Source organism: Myodes glareolus, chromosome 19 (genome assembly GCF_982192425.1).
Source record: "Myodes glareolus chromosome 19, mMyoGla1.1, whole genome shotgun sequence".
NCBI lineage: Eukaryota > Metazoa > Chordata > Mammalia > Rodentia > Cricetidae > Myodes > Myodes glareolus.
The window spans coordinates 40,921,777-40,939,304 of record NC_142044.1 but is presented as its reverse complement, the minus strand read 5'-3'; the positions used below and the strand labels follow the sequence as shown (position 1 = coordinate 40,939,304).

Here is a 17,528-nt window from a genome sequence, read left to right as displayed (position 1 = left end):
CCCTCTTTTGGCCCCTCCCACTCTTGCCACTCACCTTTCTCTTCCCAAATAGTTCTCTTTCCACGTTCTTGTCTTTCCTGTTCTTTCTTGTTCTGACTGTTGGTGACCCAGTGAGTTTTATCATAATTACTTCCGGGGTCATGGGTAGTAATTTATATATGGGAGAAGTGTGGGTGTATTAGCAGAAAGTGTCCTTCTCCTAGCAACCATTTAGCAGTTTTTAAATCTTCTTGGAGAAATGGGCATCTGTGAAGTCTTCTACTCTTCTTGTAATTGGATGGTGACAGGCCAGATCTTGTGCAGATAATCATAGAGAATTAAAGACTGCAGTGGCCACATCATTCTGGGAGGACCGCATTCGGCTACTCCACCACCGCATTCAACTCTTAGAGCTGTGTCTGCCTTCTCTCCCTTCCGTGTTGTTCCTGAGCTTACGAGGGTTTTCTTTTGGGTTTGTTCTTGTTGTTGCGTGTGTATGTGTCTATGTGTGGTGTATGTGTGTGTTTCTGTATCTTTGTGTGATGTGTGTTTGTATGTGTGTGTGTGCGTTTATTTTTGAGGCAGAGTCTCATTTATCCCAGGCTGGTCTCAAGATCACTACCTGTATAGTTAAGGATGACTATTCCTGATCCTCCTGCTTCTACCTGAAGAGAGCTAGATTACATATATGTGCCTCCATACTTATTTTTGGGGAATGCTGGGAATTGAACCCAGGATTTTGTGCTTGTTATGGAAGCCAGAAGAGCTATATCTCTAGCCCAATTCGCATTTGTTTTTATTATTGTATTTAGTATATAAGTGTTTTGCTTTTGTATGTAAATCTGTATGTCTGTGTGTACCTGGAGCCCATGAAGGCCTGTAAAAGGTATCTGGAGTTACAGACTATTGTGAGCCACTCTATGGGTGTTGGAAATTGAACCAGGGTCCTCTGGAATAAGAGCCAGTGTTTATAACTACTGAGCCATCTTTCTAGTCCTTTATTTATTTTGTTTTGTTATTTAGATTTATTTATTTATTATAGTGTTCTGTCTGCATGTATGCCAGTGGGCCAGAAGAGGGCACCAGATCTCATAACAAATGGTTGTGTACCACTATCTGGTAGATGGGAATTGAACCTCTGGAAGAGAAGCCAGGGCTCTTACTTAACTGCTGAGCCATCTCTCCAGCCACCTCACCTCCCTTTTTTTTTTTTTCCGAGACAGTGTTTCTATTTGTACCCCTGGCTGTCCTGGAGCTAGATCAGGCTGACCTTGAACTCACAGAGATTCACCTACCTCTGCCTCCTCTGGGATTAAAGGTGTGTGCCACCACTGCCTGGCTTAGTTGTTTTTTAAAATTTTACTACTTATCCTCTCTATATATTGTCACTATTAGTGTGTATGTATGTGTGGTGTGTGTGTGGTGTGTGTTGCTTGCAAAATGTTTAAGGAGATCAAAAGGGGATCAAATCTTCTGGAATTGGAATTACTAAATTACAATGGTTGTGAGCCACAGTGTAGGTGCTGGGAACTGAACTAGACTCCTCTGCAAGAGCAGCAAGTCATCTCTCTTAACTGCTGAGTCCACTCTCCAGCCCTTCTTTTAATTTTTTATCTTTTGAACTGAGGTCTCACAGGTAGCTGCACTCCGTGTGTACGCTAGGCTATTTGGAAACTCACTCAGCTCCATCTGTCTCGGCCTTCACAGTGCTGTTTGTTTCCGCCTTATTTGTGTTGTTTTGTTTTCTAGATAGAGTCTCTGTGTAGGTAGTGCTGGCTATCCTGGTACTCACTTTGTGCTTTGTAGACCAGGCTGGCCTTGAACTCAGAGACCTGCCTTTCTCTTGCTTCCTCTTTATTTTTGACAGAGTCTCTCAAAGAACCTGGAGACAGAAGCCATTTGGGGTGGGCAATATGGCTAGCCAGTAAGTTCCCAAGATTTGTCTGTCTCTAGCTCTGGGATTACAAGTGTGTCCTACCATATATATATATATATATTTATATTTTTTTTGAGCTTCTAGATAAATGATTCTTTTTTTTTGAAAGTAATTTTATTAAATTATAAAAGTTTCCATTTACGTCCCTCTTCCCAACACCCTCCCACTCCCCCCACTCCCTCTCCTCCTCCCTCTTCGTCCCTAAGGGCAGTCAGGGTTTCCTGCCCTGTGGAAAGTTCAAGTTCCTCCCCCCCATATATATTTTTTTAATGTGAGTGTTTGGGATTGAAACTCAGGTCCTCATGCCAACTCAGGTCCTCATGCCTGCAATGCAAGCTCTGTACCTACTGAGTCATTTCCCTGGCTTGATGGGAAACTTTTTTTTTAAATATTTATTTATTTATTATGTATACAACATTCTGTCTGTGTGTATGTCTGCAGGCCAGAAGAGGGCACCAGACCTCGTTACAGATGGTTGTGAGCCACCATGTGGTTGCCAGGAATTGAACTCAGAAACTTTGGAAGAGCAGGCAATGCTCTTAACCACTGAGCCATCTCTCCAGCCCATTGATGGGAAACTTTTGAAGGCAAACATAAGGAGGATGTATTTCCTTTGTAACTTTTTAAATTTATTTACTCATTTATTTTATATGTATGATCTGTGTAATGGGTGTGTACACCGGAATGCAGATGTCCACGGAGACTATAGGCGACAGATCCCTCTGGAGCCGGAGTTACCCACTGCAAGAGCAGCGTTTGCTCCAGGCCCCTCTCTCCGGTCTATTTGTTCTTTTGAGACAGTCTCAAGTAGCCCAGGCTGACTGGAACTTAAGTGCTGAAGCCTAAAGCCAGCCTTGAACTGCTTCTCCAGTCCCCACCTCCCAGATTCTAGGATTACAGCCAACCTGGTTTAGCAATAAGGGGGGTTACACAAGACATTTTGAAACTATAGCCTTTTTCCAGAGGGCTTGATAGCCAAGATGACGCTACTCTGATGGGGAGTAGCACTGCTATGCGGATGTCCTACCAGAAGTCCTTTCTGCATAAGGTATCCAGAGCCTCTGAGCAGGATCAAGGCTGAGGCTCCAGTACCCTCATTAGCGTACAAAAAGAGAACATGAGTCTAAGAACTTTAGGGGCCACGTGGCAGGAAGCAGGACCAGGACATATACATAGAATCACATATGTATTTCACCAGGACCAACTACATATGGTGAACACATCCTCTCTAGCTGATTGGCAGGGGCCCATCACACGGAATGCCTGTGGGAGTACAGTAGGTGGGTGTGAAGACACCCCCAGATGACTCCTTATAATCTGCTAGATATATCCTTCACAAAGTGGTCTATGCCTTGAATCCAACATTGGGGAGTCAGAAGAAGGTGAATCTCTGTGAGTTTGAGACCAGCCTGGTCTATAGCGCTAGTTCCAGGACAGCCAGGTCTATTACACAGAGAAACCTTGTCTCAACCAATAAATAGCTGCATAATGGTGGCACATGCCTTTAATCCCAGATGTCCGGAGGCAGAGGCTGGTGGATCTCTGTGAGTTCGAGGCCAGCCTGGTCTACAGAGCTAGTTCCAGGACAGCTACGGCTGTTACACAGAGAAACTCCGTTTTGAAAGACAAAAACAAACAAACAAAAACCCAAGAAACAAACAAAAAAACCCTAATAAGTAAATCAAATAAATAAACACGAGGGCTGGCAAATAAAAATAGATATGAGGCCCCTCCAAGCCTGATGACCTGAGTTCAGTCCTCAGAACTCACTTAGTGGAAGAAAAGAACTGACTCTGAGCAGCCAACTGATCTCTATACACATGATAAATATAATAGTAACAAGTTAAAAATGGGGTCTTGAGAGATAGCCAGCAGTTAAGAGCACCGGCTGCTCTAGTGGATTCCCAGCACCCATATGGTGGCTCACAATGGTCTGTATTTTGAGTCCCAGTGAATCTGATGCTCTCATCTGGCCTCCATGGTCACTGCAACATGGGGTACACAGACAAACATGCAGGCAAAACACCTATACACGTAAAAAAATAAAGTTTTAATTAAAAATAAATGGAACAGCTGTTGCTGGGCTTTAAGCTCAGCCCAGTCCCTTGCTGTTGACAAGGCTTACTCCCGAGCCCGGCTGCCTCCCCGACGGTTTGGCCCTGGAGCTGCTCCCGCCAGGCTTGTCCTGTCATCCCTGCAGCTGGCTCCGTCTTCACTCTCAATGCTGATCTCCAGTGATCTCTACAGCAACATCCTCTTCTGAAGCTGGTTTGGTTCCTTATCTGATTAAGGCAGACTCTGTTTGCATTTCTGTCGGGCCACTTCTGAAACCCCTTCAACGACGCAGTAGCCCATTGAACTGCACACTCCTTGTGGACAGCACTTGTGTGCAGCGAGATTGAGTGATTTCCTGTGCGATGTGTGACGAGAGAGTTAATTTTAGTATTTAAGATTAGAATAAGAGCAGCTGCGTTTACCTTAGCTCGATCACCGAGGTCGGCAGGATTATCTGGCAAACAGGTGCTGTTGAAAACTGCTCCACCGGGCTGGAGAGATGGCTCAGTGGTTAAGAGCATTGCCCGCTCTTCCAAAAGTCCTGAGTTCAATTCCCGGCAACCACATGGTGGCTCACAACCATCTGTAATGAGGTCTGGTGCCCTCTTCTGGCCTGCAAACATACACACAGACAGAATACTGTACACATAATAAATAAATAAATAAATAAAGAATTCTTAAAAAAAAAAAAAGAAGAAAGAAAACTGCTCCACCTTATTGCTATTGGATAAATTGTGACACCAGGGAAAGACAGCAGCGCGTTCATCTATGTGTTGTGGCATAGAACTCGGGACAAGGTCGAGACAGACAAGAGGGAGAATGTTTCAACAACCTTCAAGAATGCGTAGTAAGGGGCTGGAGAGATGGCTTAGTGGTTAAGAGCACTGGTTGCACTTCCAGAGGTCCTGAGTTCAATTCCCAGCACCCACATGGTGGCTCACACTCATCTGTAATGAGATTTGGTGTCCTCTTCTGGCATGTAGGCATACATGCAGAGGAACACTGTATACATAATAAATAAATCAATCTTTTTTTTTTAAAAAAAAGAATTGGCATAAGAACAGACAGGAGGACCACTGGAACTGAATAGAAGACCCGGATATCAATTCACACATCTTCGAACACCTGATCTTTGGTAAAGAAGCAAAAAATATCAAACGGAAAAATGAAAGCATATTTAACAAGTGGTGCTGGCATAACTGGATATCAACATGTAGAAAAATGAAAATAGACCCATATCTATCACCATGCACAAAACTCAAGTCCAAATGGATCAAAGACCTCAACATAAAGCCAGCCACACTGAACCTTATAAAAGAGAAAGTGGGAAGCACACTTGAACGCATTGGCACAGAGAACCACTTCCTAAATATAACCCCAGCAGCTCAGACACTGAGAGAAACAATTAATCAATGGGACCTCCTGAAACTGAAAAGCTTCTGTAAAGCAAAGGACACGGTCAACAAGACAAAACGACAGCCTACAGAATGGGAAAAGATCTTCATTAACCCCACATCAGACAGAGGTCTGATCTCCAAAATATACAAAAAACTCAAGAAATTGGACACCAAAAGATCACATAATCCAATTAAAAAAATGGAGTACAGACCTAAACAGAGTTGAGAATGGCTGAAAGACACTTAAGAAAATGTTCAACATCCTTAGTCATCAGAGAAATGCAAGTCAAAACAACTCTGAGATTCCATCTTACACCTGTAAGAATGGCCAAGATCAAAAGCACTGATGACAATTTATGCTGGAGAGGTTGTGGGGAAAAGGGAACACTATGCATTGCTGGTGGGAATGCTAGCTGGTACAACCCCTTTGGATGTCAGTGTGGCGATTTCTCAGAAGATTAGGAAACAACCTTCCTCAAGACCCAGTAATACCACTTTTGGGTATATATTCAAAGGATGCTCAATCGTGCCACGAGGACATGTGCTCAACTATGTTCATAGCAGCTTTGTTTGTCATAGACAGAACCTGGAAACAACCTAAATGCCCCTCCATCAAAGAATGGATAAGGAAAAATGTGGTACATTTACACAACGGAGTACTACACAGCAGAAAAAAATAATGACAGCTTGAATTTTGCAGGAAAATGGATGGAGGCTAGAAAACATTATTTTGAGTGAGGTAACCCAGATACAGAAAGACAATTATCACATGTACTCACTCATAGGTGGTTTTTAAACATAAAGCAAAGAAAGTCAGCCTACAAACCACAATCCCAGAGAATTTAGACAACGAGGACACTAAGAGAGACTTACATAGATCTAATGTACATGGGAAGTAGAAAGTATAAAAAGACAAGATCTCCTGAGTAAATTGGGAGCATGGAGACCTTGGGGGAGGATTAAAGGGGGGAGGCGAGAGACAGGGAGGGGAGCAGAGAAAAATGCAGAGCTCAATAAATATCAATAAAATAATAATAAAAAAGAATGTGTAGTAAGCCGGGGTGGTGGTGGCACACGCCTTTAATCCCAGCACTAGGTAGGCAGAGGGAGGCAGATCTCTGTGAGTTCGAGGCCAACCTGGTCTACAAGAGCTAGTTCCAGGACAGGCTTCAAAGCTACAGAGAAACCCTGTCTCAAAAAACAATACGGGTTGGCTGCTCAGTCCAGGAATCCTGGCCACACACAGCTTTGCGCTACTGAGCAAATGCTTTGCTAGGTGTGGTAGCTCATGTCTGAGATCTCAGCTCACAAGATTGCCCCAAGTTTGAGCTGAGCATGGGCTACATAGTGAGTCTGATGACTGTGTGAGATCTTGTTACAAAACAAAAGAGCTGGAGAGCACTTGTTGCTCTTGTGGTGGACCAGAGTTTGGTTCCCAGCACCCACAAAAAGTAACTCGAGTTCTAGGGGATCCCATGTCCTCTTCTGGCCTCCCCAGGCATTGCATTTATATGATTTACATACAAACATGAAGGCAAATGTTAATGCAAAATAAATGAGCTGGATGGAGGTGGCACCCAGGCACCCAGGCACCCAGGCAGTGGCAGGCAGATCTCAGTGAGTTCAAGGCCAGCCTGGTCTACCAAGCAAGTTCCTGGATAGCAAGGACTGTTACGTAGAGAAACCCTGTCTCAAAAAACGAATAAATAAATAAGTGAAGGAAGGAAGAAAAAAGACAAAGACTCTGCCTATCCACAAAGTTACAAAGATTTTCTCTTGCTTTCTTTTTGAAGTTTATATATATAAACTTATATATATATATATATATATACACTTTATATATAGCATAGTATAACAGCTCCCTCAGAGATTTCTCATTACAGATGTATATGATAACACAAGGCTGAAACACCGTAGCTGGAATGAAGAAGCAAGAGAATTGAAGTTCATCCCCCTCCATATGGCATGGTGAGTTCCAGAAGTCAGCCTAGACTACAAGAGATACTGTCTCAAAAACAAACAAACAAACCCTTGAGCCCTTAGGTCAAATTGTGTTGGGATGGGGGGTGGGGAGGAGAAGGGTAGGACGATGATGAGGGCTAGGGTGTATTTATTGACCACCTATTGTTTGTGAGGACTTTGGATATAGCAAACAAGACATAACTTGGCCAGCTGGACAGCCCACAGACAAGCAGAGAAGACAATGAAAGAAATAATTACATAATTAATTACTTGATTAAGGAAAGAAGCAGGGAGCTGTGGTGTAGGGGAAAGGAATCTCACAAGATCTGTGGTTTCCCGCTCCCCCAGCTTTTGCCTCCCTTACAGGTCCCTCTAGACGGGGGTGCGCAAGTATGACGTCATCGGTGGAGCTAGGAGGCAAGGTGGTTCTGGGGGCCAGTGGTTCTGCAGGTCTCTTAGAGAGGGTCATTCTTGAAGCCAGCGATTTAGCGGTGCGTTCATTGAGCCACGTAAGGTCAAACAGAGTCTCTTCGCTCTATTTGAGGAAGACAGCGACAGGAGAGGCAAATAAACAACAAACAAACAAATAACGAAGGGGGTTTCCTGGAGAGCTACAGCTTGGAGTGCTCCCGAAGGCGGGGACGCGTCTGCACTTTCTGTCCACACCCCGACCCAGCGCCACCATGCAGACAGAGATCATCCCGCTAGCAAGGAGCTAGCCGGGCACTAAGACCCCCGCAGCAGCACGCGCTCCCGGAGCGCGCGCTTCCGAGAGCCTTGCCTGCCCTGCACGAACGCCCCCTGGCGGGAGCCCCGAACCACACCAGCCGCGCGCAGGAGAGGGGGCGGGGGCGCCGCGCACGCGCACGGGTCGGCGGCGCGCGCCGAGCGGGGGGCGCCGCGCGGTGCAGCCACGATGGAAGGGGGTGCGTACGGAGCGGGCAAAGCCGGGGGCGCCTTCGACCCTTACACCCTGGTGCGGCAGCCACACACCATCCTGCGTGTCGTGTCTTGGGTAAGGACGTAGCAAGGCGGGCTGGGGCTCTGTGCGCCGGCGAGCAGCGCGACCTCACCTGGCCAGGGCGGCCCTGCCGGTGCAGCGAATCCCGGCCGCACGCTGCTTCCCCGGCCACTGCGCCGAGTTCCTCAGTTCTATCGCGGTGACCTCCAAGCTGTCGCTGCTTTGCGGGTAGCAGCGCGGCTCGCGCGCGTCCGTGGGGACGAAGCCCGAGTTCAAGGCCGCTTTTGGGGGGCGCGGATCAGGGCGTGGATCTTCTCGGTAGGGCGCACGCTGCACCTGCCTCTCGCGTTCTGGGCGAGGACCGCGAACCAGGTTTTGTTGCTTACCCCTCACATTGCAGAGCCCTGAGTGTGGTGCTGTATACTGGGGTTCCTCCAAGACCCGCAGCTGCTAAGCCGCGTGACCTTGGGCAGGGAACCACCCAAGAAAAGATCGGGAAAACGAGGGATTCTGTTCCGAGCTGGGTGGGGAGCGTCACCTCTTCTGTCATGCCTTAGTGTCTCGATTTATAGGGGTGGGAGGAGCCTCCTTGAGGCCCCCTTGGGCTCTGACATTTTGTGAATCGGCAGTACTCCCACCCCAGCCGCAGCATATACCTGAGTGGCGCCTAGGTGTTGTCTGGAGAAAGGTCCCTTCCACGCAATGGAGAGCACGGAGGGCGGTCTGTTCGCAACCTTCTGCCCTCCTAATTGGTGCAGGACCCCCAGAGCTGAGTGGGGCTCAGCTCAGACCTGGGGAGTGGGACAAAAACAGCTTGAAGGGAGAGGCTCTGGGGTTTGCACCCGAGGGAGAGGAGGTCTGTGGGCTGTGGTGCCCTTTGGGGTTGGCTGGCTTCGTGGAGGAGGGTTTTGCTACTGCAAGTCTGGGGCTCGCTCCTGAAGGGCTAAGACCGGAAGAACCTGGATTGGTGGCACAGGTTAGGGACCCTTGGAGTTGTGATTGAAGTCAGCTGTGACCTAGGCTTGCTGAGGTGCCCTTCTCTCCTGGTTTTCAGGGCCATATCAGGGTCTGATGGGTGCAATGGCTTGGGATTTATTCTGGTCTTAGAAAATGTTTAAATGTCCTCCTTATGGGGAGCCTTGTTTCTGGCACTCTTTATGGCCGTGCAGCCCAGTTATGTCCATGAGGATTTGTGACCCTGAATTTCTTTATTCTTAGCACTCCCCATGTTGCAAAAGTCCCTGCAGGCACTAGGTAAAGTGGGAATCCTGGTCATGTGGGTTGACTGTGTGCTGCTTCTTCTGACCTCTCTGGGGCACCTGGCTGGGAGGGGGAAGCACAAGCTTGGTGAGGGGGTGTGGGCGTTTTTTGTGCTTGGGTCATTTCTCCCGGCGATAGCTTCATTTAGCAAAGCTTTATTGAGTCTGCCAGGCCCAAAGGGAAAGCAGCATGACTCAGGTTCAGCCCTGATGCTCAGGGAGCCCACAGTCCCACCGGGGAGGGAGTCAGGACAGGGTCTCCCTGCTGTGGAATTGGGGTGCTTTGTGGAGGTGATGTCGTGTTGGATCTAGTGGGATGCACAGGCCATACACTTGTATACACGGGGTAAAAGGAGGACCTGGTGAGCAGGAGGGAAAAATTATCTAGATCTAGCACCTACTCAGTGATCCTTGAGAACAGCAGGCAAGCATTCGAATCCAAATCTTGTCGCCAAAGGACTGGGTTTCTGCTGCAGGGGAGATTGCCAGTCCTATAGTTTCCAGGTTGGAAAGAGTGATCAAGTCTAACTCCGGCCCAAAGAGTTCTGTGATCTCCCAGCCCTGCTCAGGCACCTGGATTCTAGGTGCTTTATACTTTTAGCAAAGGCGTATACTATAGGCTGGAGAAAAATGTTTTTAAAATCTAGATAAAAAGCTTTGCTCCTGGGTGGCGGGTGGCACACACCTTAGATTCCTGCATTTTGGAGGCAGAGGCAAGTGGATCTTTGAGTTCAAGGCCAGCCTGGTCTACAGCTTGAGTTTCAGGACAGCCAGGGCTGTTACACAGAGAAACACCCCTCCAAAAAAAGAAAAGCTTTGAGCAATGACCTCTACCTTTCATCTCAGTACTCAGAACTTAGAGGTAGGAGGATCAAGAGTTCAAGGCCAGCCTCAATTACATAGCAAGTTGGAACCAGCCAACTTGACAAATCTCCAGACAACAGGAGATTGTCTAAAAATAAGATGATAAAGACCCCCCCCCAACTGACATTAAAGTCATACCTGCTGGTTATTGGAAAGCACAAAAATCATGCATGGTGATTGGACAACATGGGATATATAATACCACTGACGTATACCTTTAGAAAGGATGAAGATGGGCCTGGGGGTGTGTTTAGTGGCCGACCACTTGCCTAACAAGTGTTAAGGCCCTGGTCTCTAACCTCAGTTCTGGGGCGGAAAAGGGAAAAGAAAGAATGAGAGAGAGCAAAAATTTCCTGTCGTGCTGTGTTGTTTTCATCCCACCTTTTTGAATAGTCTGTGGTATGTAGAGACATCCTAACAAATTTTGGAGTGGGTCCCCAGTGCCCTATCTCAGCAGTCATGGTGTTACAATTTAAAAACGCGGCGTGAGAAAGACGCCATGCGGCAGAGTTCACGTGGAGGGTTTTTTTTTTAATTGGGGGAAGGGAATGGGGAAAGGGGGGAGGAGAGGGGAGAGACTGGTCTCTGGGGATAGGAGCAGTGGAAGAGAAGAGAGAGGCAGAGAGAGAGAGAGAGAGAGAGAGAGAGAGAAGGGGGAAGAGACATACACAGAGAGAGAGAATGAGAGACACACAGGAGGTGGGCAGAGCCCACCTTTTAAAAGGGAACGTAGTGAATGTACACAGGAGGTGCTCTTAGTGGCTGCAGCTGAGGATGTGTCCTGTCAGAACATCGTCCAAGGGCAGGCCGGTACTGATGCCTGAATACTAACAATGGGGCCACCAATGCCCTCTCTCATCTACTGTGGGGTCTGACAGCCCTAGACTTCTTCATGGAGTTAAGGGAGCCTGGGTTTTGGGTCTGAGGGCACCGATTTGTTCAGGTTTGCTGTAATTCTCCTGGCTTAGCATAACCCCAGATTCCCAGGCCATTCAGTCCTGTCGAACTGGGACCATTGGTACCCACACTGGTACCCAGGACTCCACCGCAGCCACGGTCCCAGCACACAGACTAGTGGGTTTGTAGAAGTTATACCACGTCGTTTTTTTCTGTTGTCTTTACAAAAGACGGCCTTGAGACCCTTACCTTACTAACACTGGGGCCTCACTCAATATGGACCTTGAGTCCCTGGAGCCCCTTGACCCCAATGGGACAGAAAAAATAGGACTTCTCAGAACCCACTTGTCCCTTGACTGAAGCTGTCTCTTCTCTTCCCTGTCACTCCTTCCCCCAGGCTGGGCAAGGCCAGACCGCACCTGATGGGGATGGCCGGGTTGGGACACCGTCCAGGGCAACTGCAAGCTGTTGCCTCCATCTGCTTTTTAATCCTTCTCTCCCCCACCCCCCCATTTTTTTTTTTTTAAAGACAGGATCTTTTATAGCTCAGGCTGGCCTCAAACTTGGTGTGTAACTGAAAATGACCTTGAATTGAATTCTCCTGCCTCCACCTCCCTCTGGCTAGGATTATAGGCTGTGCCACAACACTTGCTTTTGTTAAGTGATGGCGATGGAACTCAGGGCTTCCTTTATGCCTGGCAAAACCCTCTACCAACTAGGTCACATCTTTAGCCCGTTTAAATGTTTTTTTTAAAATTTTTTTATGATTTATTTATCTTATTTTATGTGCATTGGTGTGAAGGTGTCAGATCCCCTGGAACTGGATTTTCAGACAGTTGTGCGATGTGGGTGCTGGGATTTGAACCCGGGTCCTCTGGAAGAGCAATCAGTGCTCTTAACCACTGAGCCCTTTCTCCAGCCCCCCCGTTTAAATGTTTTTAAAGTTTAGTTTTTTCTTTTTTTTTTTTTTTTGTTTTGTTTTTTGTTTTTTTGTTTTTCTAAGACAAGGTTTCTCTATATAACATTCCTGGCTGTCCTGGAACTCGCTCTGTAAACCAGGCTGGCCTTGAACTCCCAGAGATCCGCCTGCCTCTGACTCCCGAGTGCTGAGATTAAAGGCGTGTTCTACCACTGGCAAGCTAAGTTTAATTTTTTGTGTTTATGTGTGTGCACCTTTGTGAGGGGGATTCGGCGGTCAAAAGAGATCGTCTGAAACCCTGGAGTTGGAATTAGAAGCATTATGAACCTCCTAGGATGCTGGGAACTGGGTACTGGTCCTCTAAAGAGCAGCAAGTTGTCTTAACTGCAGAGTGGTTTCTCCAGCACCTTCTGCTTTTTGTGGTCATTTTTCTTTCAAGACTGGATTTCTCTGTGTAGCCTCAGCTATCCTGGAACTTGCTTTGTAGACCAGGCTTTAGACCTTGAACTCAGAGATCCACCTGGACTAAAGGTGTGCGCCACTACACGCAGATAGACTGAAAAACTGATTTTTTTGAGGACTCAGGGAGAATTCAGTAAGTATAGTGGGGCTCTTCCCCTTCCACTTTTGTCCATCTGTATTTCCCCCAACCCCCCCACAGACTTTCTCTTTCTCTGTGTAGTGCTGGCTGTCCTAGAATTCACTTTGTAGCTGAGGCTGGCCTTGAGAGCCTCCTGCCTCTGCTGGGATTCAAGGTGTACCTGGTTTCTTTCCCCCATTTTTTAGGTTAGCAGCAGGCTCAGCCAGGTGACTGACTCTCCAGGTCGAGGAACGTCCGGGCTGCAGGGCTTCATGCTCCTTGCACTCTCTGCAGATGTCTCCTGGAGGCCTGGCTTGGGTTGCATCTGGGGGCAGGTGTCCTGGCTGGAAGTATGTTGTCGCGTCCAGTCAGCTTTCTCCCAGTGCCAGACACACTCTGGCACCCAGACAGGAAGGCTTGACATCTGTGACTGTCCACCCTGGAGCCCTCCTGGCCTCTCTGGTGGGGCCAACTCTTGAACTCCTGTGTGTGTCTCAGGTCTAGGGTGTGGTGAGTTGTACACAGGAGGTAAGAGGTTGGGCCCCTAGGTTTCTGATGTGTATTTTGGTACTTTCCTTGGTGTGTAGACAGCTGGAGGCCTGAGGGGCCTGACAGCCTGGGTTTTAGCCTCAGCAGCATTCCTAGCCTTCATTTGTGTCTTAGGGTTGGAGAACCTGGAAGGTTTGTGGCAGTGGTGAGCTGGTGAGCTCTTTCTTGCTTATATCTTTCCTCCGTGTTATTGTTATTATTTTGTTTTTGTAGTTCCGAGCTTCATGCCTGCTAGACACGTGCTTTAACACTCATTGTACTATACCTTCAGTCAACAATTTTTGACGTTTTTCTTTGTTTGTTTTTTGGTTTTTCGAGACAGGCTTTCTCTGTAGCTTTGGAGCCTGTCCTGGAACTAGCTCTTGTAGACTAGGCTGGCCTCGAACTCACAGAGATCCACCCGCCCCTACCTCCCTAGTGCTGGGATTAAAGGTGTGCGCCACCACCACCTGGCTGTTTGTTTTGTTTTTTGGTTTTTTGTTTTTTGTTTTTTGTTTTTGTTTTTGTTTTTTTTTGAGACAGGATTATTTTGTGTAGCTCTGACTGGTCAAAGGTGTGTACCCCCACTGCCCAACTTGAGACAGGGTCTTGATGTTTAGCCCAGGATGTCCTGGAACTTCTCACCGGCTCCCAATGAGATTAGAGGTGTGCAGTCCCCACTTCAGATGGCAGTAACTGCTGGGATAGGTAAGCCAGTCCTCAGACCAAGAGGAGCAAAGCTGAGCATGGGGGGTAAAGGCAGGAGGACGAGGAGAAGCCAGGAAGGAGGAAAGAAGAGGCAGATAACAAGGTAGTTGGAGAAGCCAGGCTTGGAAGCCAGACCTGAAAAACCTGCTATCCCAGTGGGAGAGAAGGTAAGCAGGGCACAGGGCAAGTCTTCAGTGGCTGTGTGGCTAGAGCAAGATATTCTCTAAGCCTCAGTTTCCCCATTCATTAAGTAGGAAAGACAGTGACTTAGATTTTATTTATTTTATTTTATGTGTATGAGTGTTCTGTCTCTATGGATGTTTACCCACCACTTGTTTGCCTTGTGTCTGTAGGGATCAGAAGGACCTAAGGACCTGGATTTGGATCCCATGCATCCTTGTATAAGCCAGGCGTAGCAGCATGTGCCCGTAACCCCAGCACTGGGTGTGGGCAGACACAGGCAGGTCCCTGGAACTCTGCCAGCCTAGCTAAATCAATGACCTGCAGGCTCACTGAGAGACCCTGCCTCAAAAAATAAGATAATAGAGGAGGGTTTCCTGCTGACCTTCGGCCTCCACATGTGTGTGCGTGCACACACTGCAGCAGAGGGAGGCTCCTTGCACACATGTGTGAACAGAGCAGTGTGTTGCTGGAGCTTGGCAGGCTGGTCATACCTCCTTATTTCTGGGGGAGCTTCTTTTCCAGGCATGGAGTTTGGCTCATCTCCTCTGAGGAGGCAGGTGCAGGGGAAGTGACTTGGGGGAAGAGAGAACTCTTTGGCTGCTACAGTCCCAAGCTGTCAGCCCAGGCTTGGGGAAAGAGTAGCTCATTGGCTGGTACAGCCCCCAGCTGTCAGCCCAGGCTGGGACTGTGAAGGACCCCACCAAGCCAGATTGCTGAGGTAACCTGCAGTCACAGAGCAGATGGACAGGGACTGTGCCCTGCATTTCTATCTCTCCTGAAGTCCTAACCCCTGACCTCCTCATGTAAATTCTCTGTAACCTGGGCTACCCCGAGCCCTTATACCCTGAAGCCACTCAATACTGGTCATTCTCTTCTTCCCACCTTTCCTTTGTCAGGCCTGAGGTGAGCAGGCTCAGGGTCCTTCTGTCCCTGAAGCCTCTTGGACTTGAAGGCCTTCCTCCAGCTTGGGCTGCCCAGCAGCCCTGAGATCTCCCTTCCCTTCTGACACACCAGGACCAGGGTGGCTCCCCTGGCCTCACACCCCTTCCCTGGCCTGGCCTCACACCCCTTCGCTGGCCTGGCCTCACACCCCTTCCCTGGCTGCAGCTCTTCACTGTGCCTACCTCTCTCCCCCTCTCTTTTTTCACACCTGGGCCTGCCCTCCTCCATGTCTCGTCCTCATCTGACACAGACACAGCCACCAGCCACACCCTAGGCTGTGTGCATCCCCTTCCCATGCCCAGTTGTCCTCAGCCTCTTGTCTGTCCCCTCACCTGAGCCCTGTGATCTTGTACCTGAACCTCTGAGCCGATGACCTCCCCATACCTGGCCTTCATCCCCCAACTCTCTTGTCCCTGCACCTTGCCTCTCTGGCACTTCTGCGCGGTTGCACTTACCTGCCACAGCTGGGTTAAATCCAGTCCTGCTCTCCATCTTTGCCTTGGACCGGCTCCCTGTCTGTTTGGTGGCTCAGCCTCCTGGATATTGGCCCTCTTGTATGCTCAAGTTCCTGTGTCTGCATCTGGAGCTTCCCCCCACATACTCCTCTTGGCCTCTCCATCTTCAGGTTCCCCTCTCTGCTCCTGGCCTTTCCCCCTCTTCAGCCACTCCCTCTCCATTTCCCTGGTCTCTTGGAGGGCTGAGAGTGCTCAGTCTAGAATGGCATTCAGCAGGCTGCCTCTCTCCCTCCCTCCCACCTCTCTCTGGTCGGGCTCATCCATGACCTTCACATTGCCAAATCCTGTGGCTGATCCTTATAAATGAATCTCCACGGTGCCTGGCTGGCAGCGAGGGCTTCTGTGTGCCCTTCCCCTGAGTCCAAATGCATAGGATGTGGGCAATCTGTCCTTCGATTTAACCTATACTCTGTTTTGCTTGCTTTAGGCAACAAAGGCTTCCACACTAATGAGAGAAATATGGCCCAGAATCTAGTTAAAATATGATGCTGTGTGTGGAGAACCAGGAGGAAGTGCATACCCTTTGAGACTTTGAGACAAGAAGGTGACACTAGAGTTAGCAGGATAAGAACCAACCAGCCGGGCTGGAGAGATGGCTCAGGGGTTAAGAGCATTGCCTGCTCTTCCAAAGGTCCTGAGTTCAATTCCCAGCAACCACATGGTGGCTCACAACCATCTGTAATGGGGTCTGGTGCCCTCTTCTAGCCTGCAGGCATACACGTGGACAGAATATTGTATACATAATAATAAAAAAAAAGAACCAACCAGCCAGAAGTAGCTGATGGCATAGACTGAGGGGCATAATAGAACTGAGTTGGGGACAGGGAGTCTGTCAGACCCTAGTGCTGGGGTGATGGCTGACTTCTTGGGAGGATTCAAACTGTGGATGTGGTGGGACCTGTCCTACTCTGCCCCCTTGTTTTATCAGAACTGTCACCTCCCCTGGAAGCCTTCCTGGCTTCCCCAGCTCCCTCTCTCCTCATTGCCCTTGTCCACTGGGCAGATAGTTGAGAACTGGCAAGGCTGCACCCTTTTCTACGTTGATTGTCTCCAAAGGGGAGCCAGGCTAGGAGAAGCGGCGGTGTCAGCCTGGGGCTGGCATCACCTGGCAAGGCTAGAGGCAGCACCTGAGTGGTGAACCCTGTCCCCACTAGCTGAGGAAACTCCAGAGCCTCGGTTGTCCCGTCTCTGAAGTGAATTCACCAGTGCCCACCTTGCTGGATGCTTGGGTTCAGCAGTGACAGGGTCAGACAGTATGGACATCCTCCACTTCTTCCTTCCAAAAGGGGCAGAGATGGCTCTGATGGAGGAGCCCTGGCCAGTCAAGGCAGCCAGCCCTCTGGGTCTCAGTTTTCTTCTTGATGAGTGTTTCAAGCCCTGTGTTTTCAAAGCCTCAGGAGGGGGTAGTTGGTTAGCACCTCCGCACTCAGTGAGGCCTGGTCCATGTGCCCTGCCCAGCCAGCTCACCCCCACTACTGAGACCACGTGAGGACAGCCTATGGGAAGATTACCACCTAATCCGCAGTGGCTACATCTAAGGCTGCCAGGAGGAGAGGCCCAGGCTTTCTAGGCAGATGAGTTACTGCTGGGCGCTGTCACGCGTCCCTGTGCTGGCTTCTCTGCTTCCCTCACATGATCTTGTGGGCTGTGGACTTGTCTGTAGTAGAGCCCTTGGCAGCCTGACTCATCTCAGCATGGTTGCCTGTCCCGGGGCCCAGGAGGCAGGATTGGGCTGGGGAGGGGACTGCAGCCCAGATGCTGGCCGGAAGCCAGGCTCAGCTCACAGTCAGTTTTGGGCGTGAGTACCTTGTATTCAGGGGTGAGCGCGTGGTACCCTACTGAC

The 17,528-nt window shown here is 48.9% G+C and overlaps 1 protein-coding gene and 1 long non-coding RNA gene across 7 annotated transcripts in view; one reads left to right on the top strand and one right to left on the bottom strand.

The window, feature by feature from the left end:
- Positions 1-3,944: 3,944 nt before the first annotated feature.
- LOC146890954 (uncharacterized) lies at positions 3,945-9,190 on the bottom strand. Of its 3 annotated transcripts, none has more exons than XR_014997887.2 (3): positions 8,947-9,190; positions 7,600-7,864; positions 3,945-4,583 (listed from the first exon to the last, which is right to left on the bottom strand). It is a non-coding gene; the product is annotated as an uncharacterized LOC146890954 (long non-coding RNA). The 3 variants fall into 3 exon arrangements; XR_014997885.2 differs by having other exon boundaries at positions 8,403-9,189; XR_014997886.2 differs by having other exon boundaries at positions 7,694-7,864; positions 8,403-9,189.
- Syngr1 (synaptogyrin 1) overlaps positions 8,188-17,528 on the top strand; it is a 26,325-nt gene continuing 16,984 nt past the window's right edge. For all 4 annotated transcript variants that reach the window (XM_048454751.3, XM_085678408.1, XM_048454752.3 and 1 more), the window contains exon 1: positions 8,188-8,344. In XM_048454751.3, coding sequence (XP_048310708.1) covers positions 8,246-8,344 — 99 coding nt within the window. In that variant the 5' untranslated portion in view covers positions 8,188-8,245. The remainder of the gene's footprint in view (positions 8,345-17,528) is intronic.